The 19,147-nt window shown below is 41.8% G+C and overlaps 1 protein-coding gene across 1 annotated transcript in view; it reads left to right on the top strand.

Annotated features, from left to right (window-relative positions):
* Positions 1–19,147, top strand: part of ptprt (protein tyrosine phosphatase receptor type T) — a 1,408,195-nt gene that overhangs the window by 1,163,569 nt on the left and 225,479 nt on the right. The window contains exon 17 of the mRNA XM_060836083.1: positions 10,573–10,691. Coding sequence (XP_060692066.1) covers positions 10,573–10,691 — 119 coding nt within the window. The remainder of the gene's footprint in view (positions 1–10,572; positions 10,692–19,147) is intronic.

The following is a 19,147-nucleotide window of genomic DNA, read 5'->3' as shown; positions in this document are numbered from 1 at the left end:
GGTAATAATCTTAGCATTCACTCACTTGGTGTTTATTTGAGTGTTGCTAGCTCTATCTATTTCATATTGCTGTCATTGTGCACAATCACTGACTTATGGAATGGATCAATGTGGATCATATTACTTCCTTAGCTCACATAGTCTTCCATGCTAAATTACAGGCTGTCAGCCTTTGTGAAAGGAAGTGGGCTTTAGTGCAGAGAGATATACAAGCATCCTGTAATGGTGAGGAGCACTAACAAGTACACGAGGTAGCCATGTTGCTGTATGCTACCATCTTTTGTCAACATTAAACCTGTAGCATGTTTCAACAAATCACACAGCGCAAACACTACGTAAACTTCAAATGAAGGGCCATGTGCAAAAGCAAAGGGGATCATGTCTTATTGGATTGAAAGAGAACTGTTCGGTCAGGGGTTGCCACCTCAGCCAGCCAATGGACCTGCTATATTCCAGTCCAGTTGGTTATCCGCAGGCACAAGGTTCTACCAGAGTCTGGGACCTGTGTCCTTGCAGTCCAGAGATTGGGCCGGAGTGGATCCTTCAGGTCAAGTGGAACCAATTTAGAGATTACATGTTGGTCATTAAGAGAGCTATGGAAACATTATTCCAAGAAATTGCCCAATTTTTCCTGCATTGAGACAGAAAGAGTGACTGAGTTTGATGGAAGAGCATTAAATGTCAATACATGAGCAGAAGTGATGGTGAGAAGGCCCCAGTGAGTGAGTAAGAAGTGCAGAGGCATAAAGGGTTGGGAAGTTGGGAAGCTGAGGTGGATGAAGCTGTCAAGTGGATATACTGTCAAGTGACAGTTGAATCCATGATCCCTAGTGAGAACTGTGTTGAGTGACAGTTAAAGGTGGTCATGTGAGTGTGAGGTAGCAGAGAGAAAGAGCTGATGCTTACCCTTGTGGAGTGTGGAGATCATTGATCTCCTCCCAGCAGTGTTGGATATCCCACCTTGTTCAACACACAGCAAGGAAGTGGGCTCCAATTGGGTAGCCTGTGACAGTCTACAGGTAAATGGACTGCTCCCCTCCACTGTCAATCAGCATCTCCTGGTCCCTGTCTGCGAGGGGGGTGAGCTTTCGTTTCCGCTGACCACCCAACTAACTAAAACCAAATAAAGTAAGTTTGGGTTATACTTACAGACTGTTTTGTAATTAAATAGTAACTAGAAGGTGAAAATAACTGTCAGGGCACCACATGCTGTACCTGTGACACGTAACTGGGAGAGTTAAACTGTCCCAGTGGCTTTGTTTGCAGGAAGTATGTGCAGCTGCAGCTCTGAATTGATCGCTTCAGTTGACTATAGCAGCAGGTGGAGCATGCTGGACGCCGAAAGTGTGAGAGGCAGGAGTTTCAGGAAGGAGGCCACACCCAAGTTTAAGACATATAGATGGGTGATGGTCACAAGGGGAAAGCAGTCAGTGCAGGATACACCGTGGCTGTGCCCAACATGAACAGGTAAACTGCTTTAGCTACTGTTCAGAGGGTCAGCCTGTCAGGGGGTGACTACAGCAGCAAGAACAATGACTCTGTTGTATATCAAGGTGGGTCAAAGTACAGGCAAGCAGTGGGTGTTCGGGACTCAATAGTTAGAGGAACAGATAGGTGTTCCTGTGACCACAAACAAGGCTCCAGGATAGTGTGCTGCCTCCCTGGTGCCAGGATCAAGTATATCTCTGAGCATGCACAAGACATGCTGAAGGGGCAGGGTGAACAGCCAGAGGTTATGGAACATAAGTACTAATGACATAGACAGGAAAAGAGATTCTGCAAAGAGAGTTTAGGGAGCTAGGCCTTAAATTGAAAAGCCCAACTCCAATGAATTAACCTTTGGATTACTCCCCGTGTGACGTTGTAGTGAGGAAAGAAGTAAGAAGATAGCGCAACTTAACATGTGGCTAAAGAGTTGGTGCAAGGCGAAGGTTTCAAATTTTTGGATCATTGGGATCTCTTTCAAGGCAGGTGGGACATGTACAAAAACGACGGGTTGGATCTTAATTGGACACCTACATCCTGACAGGGAGGTTTGCTAGTGCAAATTGGATAGATTTAAACAAGTAAGGTAGCGGGGTGGGAACCAAAGCAACAGGTCAGAAAGTGAGCAGTAGGCAGCTGTTAATGGGATAAACAGGCAGGGTTAGGGAAGGAGTCATAAAAGATCAAAATGTGATTTGAAAGGTGGAGTAAATGATAGAGGTGAGGCTCAGTGTTATCAGTGATTAATAAAAAAAAGGATAGAGAGTGTGGAAAGCGTAGTGGACAAGAAAATATTAAAAGAGAAAGACAGATCATGATAACTTATTTAAAAAGTTTGTATCTAAATGCACGCAGTATTCGGAATGAAGTTAATGAGCTGGTGGGGATTTCTGAAACATGGTTACAGGAAGTTCAGGACTAGGAATTAAACCTCCAAGAGTACTCAGTGTTCCGAAAGGATAAACAAGAAGGAACAGGAGCTGGAGTTGCTATATTAAGAACAATAACAAAGAAAATTTACAGCCCAGGAACAGGCCCTTCGGCCCTCCAAACCTGTGCTGATCCAAATTTATGAAAATACAAATCTAACATTTCTGTTGAAGAATTGCTGGTCGATTTGTCATAGCTCAGCAAAAGCTGCACAGTGGCTCAGTGGTTAGCACTGCTACCGCACAGCTCCAGGGTCCCAGGTTCGATTCCAGCCTCGGGTGACTGACTGTGTGGAGTTTGCACATTCTCCCCGTGTCAGCGTGGGTTTCCTCCAGGTGCTCCGGTTTCCTCCCACAGTCCAAAGATGTGCAGGTCAGGTGAATTGGCTATGCTAAATTGCCCATAGTGTTAGGTGCATTAGTCAGAGGGAAATGGGTCTAGGTGGGTTACTCTTCGGAGGGTCGGTGTGGACTGGTTGGGCTGAAGGGCCTGTTTCCACACTGTAGGAAATCTAATCTAATCCACTGTCTAAACCTATCACCCAATTCCTAAGGATCTATATCCCTCTGCTCATGCGTCTGTCCAGACGCACCTTAAATGAATCCACCATGTGTGCCTCTAATACCTCTGCTGGCAACGCGTTCCAGGCACCTACCACCCTCTGTGTGAAGTGCTTTCCGCGTGTATCCCCCTTAAACCTTTTTCCTCTCACTTTGAGTGCATGATCTCTCATTATTGAATCCGTCACCCTGGGGAAAAAAGCTTATCTCTATCCACCCTGTCTATACCCTTCATGATTTTGTTGACCTTAATCAGGTCCCCCCTCAATCTCCTTTTTTCTAATGAAAACAATCCTAATTTACTCAACCTCTCTTCATAGCTAGCACCTTCCATCCAGGCAACATCCTCGTAAATCTTCTCTGCACCCCCTCCAAAGCCTCCACATCCTTTTGATTATGTGGTGACCAGAACTGTACACAGTTTTTTAAATGCGGCCGAACCAAAGTCTTGTACAATTTTAACATGACCTGCCAGCTCCATACCCCATCAGATGAAGGCAAACATACCATATGCCTTCTTGACCATTCTATCCACCTGTGCAGCCACTTTCAGGGTACAATGTACCTGAACTCCCAGATCTCTCTGCTCATCAACTTTTCCCAAGGGTCGTCTGTTTACAGTATAGTTCGCTCTTGAATTAGACCTTCCAAAATGCATCACCTCACATTTGTCCGGATTGAATTCCATCTGCCACTTCTCCACCCAACTCTCCAGTCTATCTATATTCTCCTGTATTTGTTGACAATCCCTTATGCTTTCTGCTACTCTACTAAACTTCGTGTCATCTGCAAATGTACTGATCAGACCAGCAATGCCCTCTACCAGATCATTTATTATATATTGGTTAAGGATGACATCAAGGCTATATTAAAAAAATGATATTGACACTAGCGACCAAAATGTTAAATCAGTCTGGTTGGAAGTAAAATGGAAGATAAGAAACCTCTTGCTAGAAGTGATTTTCAGGTCCCCGAACTGTACTTCTGAAGTAAGGCAGAGTGTAAACCACAAAATAATGGGGGCTTGTAATTTGAACATGCATATTGATTGGAATAGTTAACTTGGCCAGGGTAGCCTCAAAGAAAAGTGCATAGAGTGTAAGAGGGATTGTTTCTTAGAGCAACATGAAATGGAGCCAACCAGAGAACTGGCTACATTAGATTTGGTATTATGTAGTGAGGAAGGATTGATAAATGGTCTTGTAATTAGGATCCTCTTGGAGGAGTGACCACAACATGCTAGAGTTTCAAATTCAGATTGAAAGATTGAAGACAGAGTCGCATATGAGAGTTTTAGCATTAGGCAAAGATAACTATATAGGGCTGAGGAAGGAGTTGGCCCAAGTGAATTAGGCAAAAATATTGTTGAGCAAGACAGTTGAAAAATGGTGGCAAATGCTGAGGGAAATATAATTACCTCTCAATTAAAGTATATTCCTGAGAGGAAAAGGAATTGTAAGAAGGTGAAGAATCAAAGTTTGTGAGAAGATTTGTAGCTCGGGTACTCGTTTAGATTAGACTTACAGTGTGGAAACAGGCCCTTCGGCCCAACAAGTCCACACCGACCCGCCGAAGCGCAACCCACCCATACCCCTACATTTACCCTTACCTAACACTACGGGCAATTTAGCTTGGCCAATTCACCTGACCCGCACATCTTTGTGACTGTGGGAGGAAACCGGAGCACCCGGAGGAAACCCACGCAGACACGGGGAGAACGTGCACACTCCACACAGTCAGTCGCCTGAGTCGGGAATTGAACCCGGGTCTACAGGCGCTGTGAGGCAGCAGTGCTAACCACTGTGCCACCGTGCCGCCACCGTTGTTGTGGTTCTGTTCACCGAGCTGGGAATTTGTGTTGCAGATGACTCATACCCTGTCTAGGTGACATCCTCAGTGCTCGAGAGCCTCCTGTGAAGCACTTCTGTGATCTTTCCTCCGGCATTTGTAGTGGTTTGCATCTGCCATTTCTGGTTATCAGTTCCAGCTGTCCGCTGCAGTGGTCAGTATATTGGGTCCAGGTCGATGTGCTTATTGATGGAATCTGTGGATGTGTGCCATGCCTCTAGGAAGTCCCTGGTTGTTCTCTGTTTGGCTTGTCCTATAATAGAAGTATTGTCCCAGTCGAATTCATGTTACCCAGCATGAGCAAAAACAATGTAGTGTACAAAATCCCTTGCAAGGACTGCACAAAACACTACATAGGACAAACAAGAAGACAGCTAACGATCCGGATCCATAAACACCAACTAGCCACGAAACGACACGACCAGCTATCTTTAGTAGCCACACACGCAGATGACAAGCAACATGAATTCGACTGGGACAACACTACTATTATAGGACAAGCCAAACAGAGAACAGCCAGGGAATTCCTAGAGGCATGGCACTCATCCACAGATTCAATCAATAAGCACATCGATCTGGACCCAATATACCGACCACTGCAACGGACAGCTGGAACTGACAACCGGAAGCGGCAGATTCAAACTACTACAAATGCCGGAGGAAAGATCACAGAAGCGCTTCACAGGAGGCTCCCAAGCACTGAGGATGTCACCTAGACAGGGGACAAAACGTCTGCAACACAAATTCCCAGCTCGGTGAACAGAACCACAACAAGGTGAAGAATCATCCATGGCTTACCAAGGAAGTCTAGGATAACATAAAGGCAAAACTAGAGCATACCATCTTGCAGAAGTTAGTGGCATTCCAAAGGATTGGGAGAACTTTAAACAACTGCAAAGGGTTACTGAAAACAAAATCAAAAGAACTAAGATGAACTACAAAAGGAAAGTAGCAAAAACATAAGTACTGATACCAAAATCTTCTATAAGTATAGAAAAAGGAAGAGAATAGTCAAAGTAAATATTGGCCATTTACAGGACAAAAATGATGAGGTAATAATTGGAAACTCAGAAACACTGAGGCACTAGACCAATGTTTTGTCTATATTTTCACAGTGGAAGATTTTTTTTTGCCAAAAACTGTAGCTACTACAAAGGAACTTAGTGAAATTACTACAACTAGGGAAAGGGATTAAGTAAACCAATGGGATTAAAGGCTGATAAGTCAGTGGACCCTGATGACCTGCACACTGGGATATTAAAGGATGTGGCAGCAGAGATAGTGGATAAATTGTTAATGATAAATCAAAATTCCCTGCACTCTGGAAAGGTACCAATGGATTGGAAACATACTAATGTGACACCTTACTCGAAAAGGAGATAGGCAAAGATTGGGTAACTATAGACCAGTTAGTTTGATCTCTGTAGTGGGAAAGTTGCTGGAGTCAATCATTAAGGAAAAGATAACTGAACACTTGGAAAAACAAAGCTCAAGTCACCAGTGGCAGCAAGGTTTCATGAAGGACATGTTGTGCTTGACAAATTTGCTGGAGTTCTTTGAAGGTGTAACTAGCCAGATGGATCATGAGGAACAATGTCTGTGATAGATCTTGACTTCCAGAAGGCATTTTACAAGATTCTGCATAAAAGACTGATCCAGAAAGTTAGATCCATGGGGGTTGAGAGTAGAGCATTGACTTGGAGCGAGGATTGACTGTCTGACAGAAAGCAGAGGGTCAGGATAAATGTGCTGTTCTCTGGATGGCTAACTGTAACTAGTGCAGTGCCACAGAGTTCAGTCCTCAGACCTCAACTATTTACAATCTATATCAATGAACTGCAAGCAGGGACAGAGTGTAACATAGCAAAGTTCGCAGATGATACTAAAATATGTGGGAAAGCAGGCAGTATGAGGAGATAAAAAGTTTACAACTGTATGTTGATAGACTAGGAGAATCTGGCAGATTGAGTTTAATGTCGATATGTGTGAGGTTGTCCATTTTGGTGGAAAAATACAAGGGCAAGTTATTATTTAAATGGGAAGCACATTCAAAGTGCTTCAATGCAGAGGGATCTGGGAGTCGTTGTGCATGAATCGCAGGAAGTGGGCATGTAGGTGCAGCATATAATAAGAAAAGCAAATGGAATCCTGATATTTATTGCAAAAGGACTGGATTATACAAGTTAAGAAGTGATGCTACAAATATGTAGGGCACTAGTGAGACCATGTCTGGAATAATGTGTCCAGTTTGGGTCTCCTTATTCGAGGATAGATGTGGTGGTACTGGAGGCAGTTCGGAGGTGGTTCACCAGGTTGATTCCAGGGATGAAAACTGAAAGAACTGCAGATGCTGTAAATCAGAAACAAAAACAGCACTTACTATAAAAACTCAGCAGGTCTGGCAGAACCAAAGAAGGGAAATCAAAGTTAAGGGTCTGAGGAAGGGTCATTGGTAATTTTGATTTCTCTTTGCAGATGCTGCCAGACCTGCTGAGCATTTCCAGAAACTTCTGTTTTTGTTTGATTCATATGAGGAGCAGTTTAATAACTTAGGCTTGAACTCGCTGGAGCTCAGGAAGGTGAGGGGTGATCTGGTTGAGGTATTTAAAATGCTAAAGGAGATTAATAAAGTGGGTATTGAACATATGCTTCACCCTTGTGGGTCAGTCTCAAACAAGAAGTAATAGGTATAGAGTGGGGTGGGAGAGGGGGTGGTGGGGGCAGGGGGGGGGGGGGGGGAAGGTTGGCCTAAAACTGAGATGAAGCAAAACCACTTCTCTCAGAGGATTGTGAATCTGTGAAAAGTCACCATCACCGATTGCAGTGGAGGCAGAATCAATCAATAGATTCAAGAAACAGCTAGATATATTTCTGCTGAAAAGTAGGATAAAGGGCTATGGGGAGCAGGCAGGAAAGTGGAGTTTATAAGATCAGCCATAACCATGTTAAATGGCAGAGCGGGCTCGAAGGGCTGAATTGCTTCCTTTCGCTCCTAATTCCTATGTTCCTGTGTCCTCAGTGGTAACAGTCAAGCAGCACATTGTGAGGGCCAGTTCCAGGCTTGCAGCTTCTGAAGTAGGGTTTTAAAAATGGCAGCAGTGGTGTGAATACCTGAGGGCCCAGCATAGGCAAGAGCTGGCATATGTCCATCCATGTGATTATCTCAGAAAGGCACCCAGGAACCTAGTCACATAACTGATGAGATGAAGTGCAGAAGATTGTGAGAGAAAGATTGCTCTGAGCAATGCTGGATTGAGCACTGTGAAACCTTCTGATATAAACACTTGAAATGAAAGTGGGGAAGTTCCATCCAGCAAGTCAAAGAGGAGATTTACCAAGATGCTGCTTGGTCGGAGGGTCATTGAGAAAGCTTGGATTGGCTGATGTTGTTTTCCAAGGAGCAGCAACGGTTGAGAGGAGATCTGTCAGAGGTGTATAAGAATGAGGCACATTGTTGAGGTGGATAGGAAGGTACTTTCTTCCATTGATAGAGGATTCAATAATCAGGGGTCATAGATCTAAAGTGAAAGGTAGAAAGCTAAGAGGAGAAATGAGGAAAATACTTTTCACCCAAAAGGTGGTGGGAATCTAACCCACCCTGAAGGAGTGGTTAAGTTAGAAGCTATTGTGACATTAAGCAGAGTTTAGATATTCACTTGTGTAGTTATAGCCTCCAGGGCTATGGGCTGACTTGGAAAATGGGATCAATATCGTGAGATCTTGAGTGAGATGATAAATGGACATCAGTCTCTTAGTAATGTGACAACTTGAAAAGCTCCTAAGAACCTGTACTGTGTTCTCAAGAATAATTTTGAGTGCATTGTAAATACCTAATTACATTGCAACAATCACTAAATTGTGCATTTTGACAAAATAATACATGTAGAAGAAATTGTGTCCATTCAGAAAAACCTATTGATATTGACTACCTGAACTGAAAATACAATCTACAATGGACGTGGATTACTATAATGTACATAGGTGTGAAACCAGTTTCACATGGAAACACATTGGATTTAAGCAATTATATAGAAAGGTGTGAAATAGAATTGAAATAGAACATCCTCCTAATAAAAGTCAAGTAAATAGTAAGCTGCATCAAGAGAAGCCTGGAACATAAATTATATACATAATAATATAACATACTAACTTATATGCTAACTTATATATAATGGCTTCATGCATGTGAATGTGCATTCAGACATACATACATAAATCATATTAAATAAATGAAAATCATTGGTTCAAGTGATTAATAATATAAAGGAATTTAGATAATATGGCAATGGAGGGAGGAATATTTTGGTCACTGTGTGAAATTTCTGGTCATAAGGCAAGTGTCACTTGATACTGGAATAATTGTAAACTCACTAATTTTTCAGTCATATTAAGATCCATTTGCATCATAGGAAATGATCAGTGTTTTAAAAAGGTAGTTTGGTTGTAGCTTGAAAATCAGACCCAGTTGCTCCTGAATATTATCTACACAATATATTCTTAACTGCTGCATCTGGCATTTATTGATGGTACTACCATATTTTTATTCAAATGGCCACTGCATTGCCCTCCAAGCAAATTTATTTTCCCATTCATTTTTTTACAGCTGGAAAGTCAGTCTCCCCAAATGGATCAATGTTAAATAATTCAGCATACACATTTATACGGGATAAAAAAATGAGTCATTTTAGTTTAATCCATAGGCTGCTGCTGCCTGTGTCACACAGCAGGTGTTTGCACTTTCAAGAGACATAATGGAAGACAACTGGAGAGCAGATTGAAGAGATTTTTTTGTAAATGTAAGCACAAAGAAATATTGTCTCTACAACCTGGGCAGTAATGTGACAGAGAGCTTTGGCAATCTTTATAGAACTCTTTTGTTTCAATGAATCGAACAATTCAAAGGGAGGTTAAGACATTATGCCAGATTATTGTCCAGTCAGTCAAGCTAAAAATCTACCTCATGTTTTCTCCAAGATAAGGTTACCAAAATACACATTCGAATGAGAACTGCTCAACGGTTTAATAATACTTCCCCAAGGTAATGGCTCTTGCCTCACTGTGCTTTTCACTGATAACCATAAATGGTGCACATGTGTGGCAGCAGAAGAGGATATGGAAACGGCTGCAATGTTGTCGTGAAATAACAACATTTCTATGTTAAAATAGTGCAGAAAACTGGTTGAGGAATGCAACTGTGTTCCTCATCTTAAAAAAATACTGTGCCTGCATAAAACCTATATATTTCTCAAGGGTTAGAAAGGGCGATTTTATTCTACCTGTTGAAACTATGCCACAGATTCACAGAACTGTGCTATTAATGCATGATATCTGCACAGATGGTCAATTTACAAATATAATCTAGAAAAGTGATTTTGTGTTGTCCTTTTAGGAAGCAAGGAATTTCTTAACTGCACAATTCTGTCAAAAGTATAAAAAATAGAAGTGTATTTATCGAAATTTAGCTATTCATTCTTTTTGCACATGAATTCAGAAACAACACTTGGATAGTTTATAATAGAACATTCAACAACGGATCATCATTTATACATAATTAATTCTGGTGTCTTTAAACTGAAAAAAAAGGATAGCTACAGTTTCAGATTTAAAGATTGATGTCAATGCACTGAGTTTTCTATTTCACAGAGTGCTGACAACTCTTTCATCACCAAATATTGTTTGATAAGATGGTTGTTTGATAAAGTGAAATTCAAAGTACTAAACTGTCTTTATCTTTCTGAAAACATAAAAGGAAACTGGCAAAGAAGCAGAAAGAGACACAGAACAGCACCCAGCGAGAGATGGAACCTGTGGTAACAACAACAGACAAGAGTTGTAACAAACACAGATCAGTTCCAAGAGATGATGCATGTAAGTCTTAACATGAGCATCAGTTCTGAGGGACTGAATTTTCATCTGTCAGTAATAAAAAGAACTTGGAAAGATTTTGAGGTTAGACTATCAATACTATGTGAACTTGTCGCAGCTTTTTGCTTCATTGACTTAGTGATATAACCTGAATAAACCCATTTTTTTTAAAAAAAAGGTTGCAATCTAAATTAATTTCAAATCAGTTTATTTTAAATCTTCGTCTAAAATATGGTGAAGAACAAGCATTTTTTTTTTCTCTCTAGGATAAAGCACAATATTAGCTTCTTCTACCGTGGCACTAAAGGGATTAAAAACAGTTTGATGCATTGATATTTTGATGCAGATGTTACAGATATTATTTATGTTATCTCAGCTGAGTCTCTGCAGGAGTGTCAAGGTATTCAAGTCAAATAAAAATATCTTGTGGGATTTGTTCAAATATGTATTTGATTTGAGGCTTTTTGAAATTAAAGCTGTTATTTAAAATTGCTTGGGATTTGGTTGTTTTCTGGAGGGCATTTCTTAGCCGAGCTGGTGAGAACAAGTAAGAGGACATTCAAGTTTAACTCGGCTTTTGTGACTATCTTATCATTTTGTACTTGCTGATAGATATATCTAAGCTTAAAGATGACAACAAACGGCAGTGTATTATACCAGTTTTTTTTTTACATCTCTCACTGATTAATAAATGTATCTGTAAAATGAAGACAGTTTAATATTTTATTATGCTACATTTAAAGGGCATTGGAGATCATACAAGCAAATGGATTAAAACAGGAGCAGGCCATTCAGCCCTTCAAGGCTGCTGAGGCATTCAATAAGACCAGGGCTCATTTGATTATGGTTGCAACTTCACATTCTGCCCCATTTGTGACTCCCTTGTTGGGCAAGAATCTATGTACCCCACCAACCTCCATATACATCGTATCATCCTCTGCCATTTTCGCCACCTACAAACGGACCCCAACACCAGAGATATATTTCCCTCCCCACCCCATCTGCTTTCCATAAAGACCATTCCCTCTGCGACTCCCTCGTCAGGTGCACGCCCCCTAATAACCCACCCTCCCCTTCCAGCACCTTCCCCTACCATCGCAGGAATCGCAAAACCTGCACCCACACCTTCCCCCCTCACCTCCGTCCAAGGCTCCAAAGGAGTCTTCCGCATCCATCAAAGTTTCACCTGCACATCCACACATGCCACTTACTGTATCCATTACTACCGATGCAGTCTTCTGTACATTGTGTAGACTGATGCCTACCCACAGAATGCTTCAGTGTACATCTCTGGGACACCAGCACCAATCAACCCCACTATCCCATGGCCGAACACATTGACACCCCCTCCCACTCTGCCAAGGACATGTAGGTCCTGGGCCTCCTCCATCAGCACTCCCTTACCACCTGACACCTGGAGGAAGAACTCCTCATCTTTTACCTCGGGACTCTCCAATATCATGGCATCAATGTGGATTTCACCAGTTTCCTCATTTCCCCTCCCTCCAACTTTCCCCAGTTCCAACCTTCTATCTTAGCACTGTCCTCATGATCCATCCCATCTGTCCATCTTCCTTCCCACTTATCTGCTCCACCCTCCCCTTTAACCTATCACCTTTACCCTCACCTCCATTCACCTATTGCACTCTCAGCTACCTTCCCCCAAGCCCCACCCCCATCCCGTTTATCTCTGCACCCCTGAGGCTCCCAGCCTCATTCCTGATGAAGAGCTTTTGTCCGAAATGTCGATTCTCCTGCTACTTGGATGCTGCCTGACCTGCTGTGTTTTTCCAGCATTACTCTCATCTTGACTCTAATCTCCAGCAACTGCAGTACTCACTTTCGCCAAGATTCTATGTACTGCTGCCTTAAAAATATTCCATAGGCCTGTCACTCTGATCTCTGGGAAAGAGTTCCAGAGACTCATCACCCTTTGAAAGAGAAACGGTGGTTCTCATTTCCATCTGAAATGGGAAACCCCTTATTTTCAAACTGTGCCCGTGTTTCTAGTACCTCCTACAATAGTAAACATCCTGTAACATTACCAGTGTCAAACCTCACTGGGAAATTAAGTCCTGCCATTCCTGGAGTCAGTTCAAAAATTTAAAAAACTTAGCAAAGTATGCAAAGTCCCCAGTTTATGTGTAACAACAAAGAGCTGTCGATATATAACTCAACTTGTTAGAACTCTATGCCCCATGTACATCAAGAGAGCCAAACAAAAACATTGGTGTTAAGAATGGAAGAAAGAAAACTGGGAAAGCAGTGCAATACCATCAATCCTCAAAATTCAATAATCGTTTAAATCCATTAAATGATTTAATGGAGATTGTTTAGTTCTTTGATGTTCTCCTTTACATTCCTTCACTTCTTTATAGGAGTCACAGTGATTGGTGAACACGTTATGAAGTGTCTGACTTACTGGTTAAAAGCAATAGCTTTAGCAACTGTTCTGAAAAAGAGTCACTGGACTCAAAATGGTAACTTTGTTTTCTCTGCATGGGTGCTGCCAGGCCTGCTGAGGTTTTCCAGCAGTTTTTGATCTTATTTCTGATTTCCAGCATCTACAGTTCTTTGGGTTTTTGTTTGGATTTGCATTCAGCAACTGGAGGAAGAAATAAATTGACATTCTTCAATCTTTAGGCATTTTACTGGAGAGAGAAACATACACTCTGCCATTATAGCAGTCCAAAGGCTTCAGCCAATATCACAAACACACACAAGCTGTTCAACAATCAAGGAGCCAATCAGAAAGTTGTCAGGCTGACCACTTTCACACAGACAGTGGTATATGGAACAAGCAGCTGGAGGAAGTGGTTGAGCTGGGTACGATTAAAGCATTCTAAAAGGCATTTGGACAGATACTTGAATAGGAAGGGTTTAGAAGGGTATAAGCCGAATGCACGCAAATTGGACCACTTCAGTGCAGAAAACCTGGTCAGCATTGACAAATTGGGCCGAAGGGCCTGTTCCCAAACTATATGACTCTATAATCCTATGACTGTACTGATTATAGAGAGGTTTAATCAGGTTTACACAGAAAAACAATGTTTCCACTTTCGCACAGTGTAGAACTTGCCACTGTAAATATAAGGTAATCGCAAACAAATCCAACAAGAAATTCAGGAGAAACTTCATTTTCACAAGAGAACATCAAACTCACTATGGCAGGGGATGATTGAAATGAATAGCAAAAAATGCATTTAAGAGAAAAATTGAATTAATCCATATAAACTGGAGAGACAGAGGTAAATGATTCCACAACCAATGGATCAGATTTAAATAGTGCACTCCCGCCACATCCAGTTGTGAATTGTGGTGGACAATTAATGTTGGCACATTGACATGCACTGCTGCTCTATTGTACCAGGAACATTGGTTTGATGCCAGCCTTGGGTGACTGTCTATATAGAGCATGCATGTTCTCACAATGTCTGTGTGGGTTTCCTCCGAATGCTGCAGTTTCTTCCCAGTCCAAAGATATGCAGGTTAGGTGGATTGGCCATGCTAAATTACCCATCGTGTCCAGAGATCTGCAGGCAAGGTGGGTTAACCATGGTTAAAAAAAACATTCAGGGGTTACGGAGATGGGTTGGAATGGTGGGTCAAGGATGGGATGTCCTTTGTAGGATCAGTGCAGACAAGATGGGCTGAATGGCCTCTTTCTGTACTGTCATGATTCTTCAATCCAGTGATGGCCATTGCCATCCACAACTTCTCACAACTCCACAAACCTGTTTCCAGCTGATTTCACAATATTCAGCACCTTTCATGACTCTTCAGATGCTGATGCAGTCCATGTTCAAATGGACAATATCCCAGAAAATATCCAGGGTCAGGCTGACAAGTGGCAAGTAATATTCAAACTGCATAAGTCTGAGGAAGTGGCTGTCTTGAACAAGAAAAAATCCAATCGCCCTTTTACATTCAAAGACATTAACATTGCTGAATCTTCCGTTATTCATACTCTGGAGTTACCATTGACCAGAAACTGATTTGGACTATTTATATAATTAGTGACTGCAAGAAGAAGTCAAAAGCTGGGAGTCCTGCAGCAAGTAATTCACTTCCTGACTCCCCAAAGCCTGCCCACTATCTACAAGGGACAAGTCAGGAGTGTGATGAAATACATCGTGCACTTGGGTGCAGCTCTTACATTATCCAAGAAGTTCAAGGTTTGTCTAACACTCCATACAATCATCACAGGAATTCCTAGACAACATCAATAACATAAACATAGACAAGGACAAAGCAATGGTCGCATTTGATGTAACGGCACTATTCACTTAAATTGACAAAATTCTAGTCAGAGAGATAATAGCCAATCTCCTGGACAGGCAAAACAGAACGACGGGGATCCTATCAACAAGGATGGCATACTCACACTCTTAAACCTGTGCTTGACAACACACTTCATATTCTACACCCAGATATATGAACAGATCAATGGAACACCTGTTGGCTCACCCACCTCTGGGCTCATAGCAGAAGCAGTGATGCAAAGATTGGGACAAACAGTCCTCCCACAAATCCAACCCAAATGCTGGATCAGATATGTAGGCGATGTTTTTGTTACCATTTAGAGAACAGAAATCGAGATCACACACCAGATCATCAACATCATACTCACAGGGATCAGATTTACAACAGAGGAGGAAACCAACAATCAACTCCTATTCCTGGATGTAATGATAGAAAGACCACAGAATGGTGAATGCACCACGAAAATGTACAGGAAAGCCACACACACCAACCAGGTCCTGAATTATAACAGCAACCACTCAAACACACGCAAGAGAAACTGCATAAGCACCCTGTTCAAAATGGCTACAAGACACTGCAGCATTTCCAACCTACGAAGGGAAGAAGAACACCTCTACAGAATATTCACCAAGAACTGTTATCCCCACAACGCCATCCGCAGATGGCTAACAAACAAACAACGTGATGAGGGCATGTCGCAACCTAACTCATTATCCATGCTACCTTACACAAATAAATCTCTGGAACTGACACCCAGACTTCTCCAACCACTGGGATTCATGACAGCCCAGAAACTGATAGCCACGGTCAGACAACAACTCACCAGGACAAAAGACTTGATAACCATAATGTGCAAGACTAACGTAATTTACAAGGTTCCATGTAAAGTGTGCATGAAATTCTACAGAGGGCAAACAAGTAACAATCTGCATCCATGAACATCAAATAGCCAATAAATGCCACGACCAGCTGTCCCTAATAGCCATACACACAGATAATACGGACCACAAATTCGACAGGGACAACGTAACGATCATAGACAAGCTAAACAAAGGATAGCCAGAGAATTTCTAGAAGCATGGCATTCATCCACAGACTCCATCAACAAGCACATTGACCTGGACCCAATGCACCGGGCACTACACCGAACGACCGGAACCGGCAACTGGAAGCAGCAGGAACGGAACCAAATAAATTCCAGAAGACACAGTATGGCATTACTTCACAGGAGGCTCCAAAGAACTGAAGATGTCACCTAGATAGGGGACGAAGCGTCTGCAAGTCAATTTCCCAGCTCGGCGAACATACAACCACAATTACCCAAGACCTTTGTCACATTCAGGACAAAACAGCGGGCCTGATTGGCACCACATCCACAAACGTTCAATCCTCCACCACTAAAACTCAGTAGCAACAGTGAGTACCATCTACAAGATGCACTGCAGAAATTTATCAAGGCTCCTTAGACAGCACCCTCCAAGCCCATGGCCACCATCATCTGGACTGAAAATGGCTGCTGATACTTGGGAATACGACCACCTGGAGTTTTTCCCCAAGCCACTTTCTGTTCTGAATTGAACATATATTGCTGCTCCTTCACTGGTTACTGTATCAAAATCCTGAAACTTCCTTTCAAATAGCACTATGGGTGTACCTACACCAAATGAACTTCAGCAGTTCAAAAAGGCTGCTCACCATCACATTTTGATGGACACTTAATGATGGGCAATAAACCTTGGCCCAGCCAGACACACTCACATTCCATCAGTGATTTGTTATATTTTACGGGTGTAACGTGATGGAAACCAAACCACTCTATTCCCGGCATTGTCACAAAAGTTCAGGGTTTTATAAAAGTGCATAAAATTTTCCAATTTATCTGTTCTTTCTGAGACTCAGGATCATGAAAAACATGGATCAGGTTTCAGCAGTTAACAAGAATTACTACTTATTCCAAATGAATTGATTCTCTCTATATGGGTAAGCAACTTTGCAGTGAAACAACTCTATTAGTTAAAACTCTGAACCCCCATATGAACTCCCCACCGAACTCATACGGACATGAAAAAAAGTTCGTATAATGAGTGGAGCCAAAAACTGGAAAGGCAGTTTAATGGTCCCTGTCCATTGGATTTAGTAAGATAATATTTTTGGCTTGCTGCTCTTTGATCTCACTTCTCCACGTGCTTTTGCTTGATTGCAGGAGGTACACAACTATTTTACAACTTAAAAGGTCTCTGACCTGATAGTTAAAGCTTCCAATAACTAGTGAGGACATTCACAGAAGAATATGGATGGGTATGATCATAAAATGATCAGTACATTGGGATACTTGCCAGAAAACATCCATTTAATGCCAGTGCATTCAGGAGTTTACGACTAGTTTGACACCTGTATTATGAAGGTTGAAGCTCATCCTTTTTCAGTAGGAAACTTAATTTCTCATATTTCAGCTATTTCTTCAGGCATTCAAAAGAACACCACATCCTCTTCCAGCGGTCTAAAGGCTTCTGGCTATATTGTTCATATACATAAACTGTTCAGCTACACATGACCCAATAACATAGTTGTTGTTAGGCAGAAAGCTTTAATCATATCTGGTCACCACTCTGCAGACCAATCAGGTACTTGTTGGCAGCTAAGTCTGTTTGTACACATCTCCTTGGAGTCAGTTTATCTGCAATAACCTGTTTTCATTGTTTAAACAAAAGTGTAAAAGCACTTATAATAGCTGGTGGTAATTTGTATTTAAAAAGTTCAGCAATCTCTTGCACATCCTTTTTTTTAAATCATTTTCCCATTTCAATCCACAATCTAAAGTACAGAAAAATAGAAAAGGTACGGTCTTCACAGAATGAAAAAAAATGTGACTGATCCACAACAGTTTGGTTCCCAGCATTAAACCCAAATGGAAAATTGAATCATATACAACTAAAAAGACCAGGTTGATTCAAATTTTAAGCCACAGTTTCAACCTTCTGCCAGGACAACAGGAGACTTCAAACACAATAGCGGAAATTGCTGGTGAAATTTTGCCGGTCTGGCCGCATCTGGGGTGATGTTGATGTTTCTGATGAACAGTCACCAAACTTGAAACCTTTACTGTGCTTTCTTCCCACAAATGCTGCCAAATCTACTGAGTTTCACCAGCAATTTCTGTTTTTGTTTCAGATCTCCAACATTAGATTTAGATTTTATGCCATATGAACTTGAGTAGCCAGATGTCTGCCTCGTGTTGCTATTAAATCGATGCTTCTAGAAATATGTTTGGAGACAAAAGTGGTTTGACTGAAATATTCATTGCATTTGACTTGACAGTCAAGCATTCACTGTCTTACTTATTATAAATGCTCAGTTAGGTTTCCGATTAGAAGGAGGGAAGAAGAGGTTACTGCCATCCATGGAATCATACAGCTGTCAGCAAGAGTCAATAAATCCAAGAGAAAGAAATAAAAAGAATAACAGTGACAGGGAAAATCCTATGCTAAAAATGTATTCATGTAAATAGGTACATAATCCTGGCAAAATACAAATCATAGAATCAGATTCCTTTCTAAAGAGCCATGCTTCTTAAACACATACTTAGCGAATTCTCCACCCGTTTTTTCAATGGTTCCAACTGGATAGAATTCCCAATCCAAATATGTTGGTCTTTGCCAATTACCATGAGTACGTACCATCAGTTTGCTTGAGAGAAAGTGAGGTTTGCAGGTGCTGGAGATCAGAGTCAAAGAGTGTGGTGCTGGAAAAGCACAGCAGGTCAGGCAGCATTCGAGAAGCAGGAGAATCAACGTTTCAGGCATAAGCTCTTCATCAGGAATGCGGCTTGTGGGCCATGGGGTCTGAGAGATAAATGGGAGTGGGGGTGGGGCTGGGGAGAAGGTGGCTGGGAATGCAATAGATAGATGAAAGTGAGGATGAAGGTGAAAGGTTGGACCCTTGTAGAGAGAAGAGGAGAACTTCTTCAAGGTAGGCATCCTTGGAAGAGGCTTTACAATAAGGTTATAATCAACTAGGAGAAAGTGAGGACTGCAGATGTTGGAGATCAGAGTCAGGAGTATGGTGATGGAAAAGTACAGCTGGTCAGGCAGCAGGAAAATCAACGTTTCAAGCATAAGCTCTTCATCAGGAATGAGGCTTGCTCATCAGTTTGCTTAGAGATTTCTTATGGAGATAGAATGTGGCTTACAGCTCAT

This window comes from Hemiscyllium ocellatum, chromosome 15, assembly GCF_020745735.1.
Source record: "Hemiscyllium ocellatum isolate sHemOce1 chromosome 15, sHemOce1.pat.X.cur, whole genome shotgun sequence".
NCBI lineage: Eukaryota > Metazoa > Chordata > Chondrichthyes > Orectolobiformes > Hemiscylliidae > Hemiscyllium > Hemiscyllium ocellatum.
The sequence above is the reverse complement of the archived record's forward strand: the minus strand, read 5'-3'. Positions and strand labels throughout refer to the sequence as shown.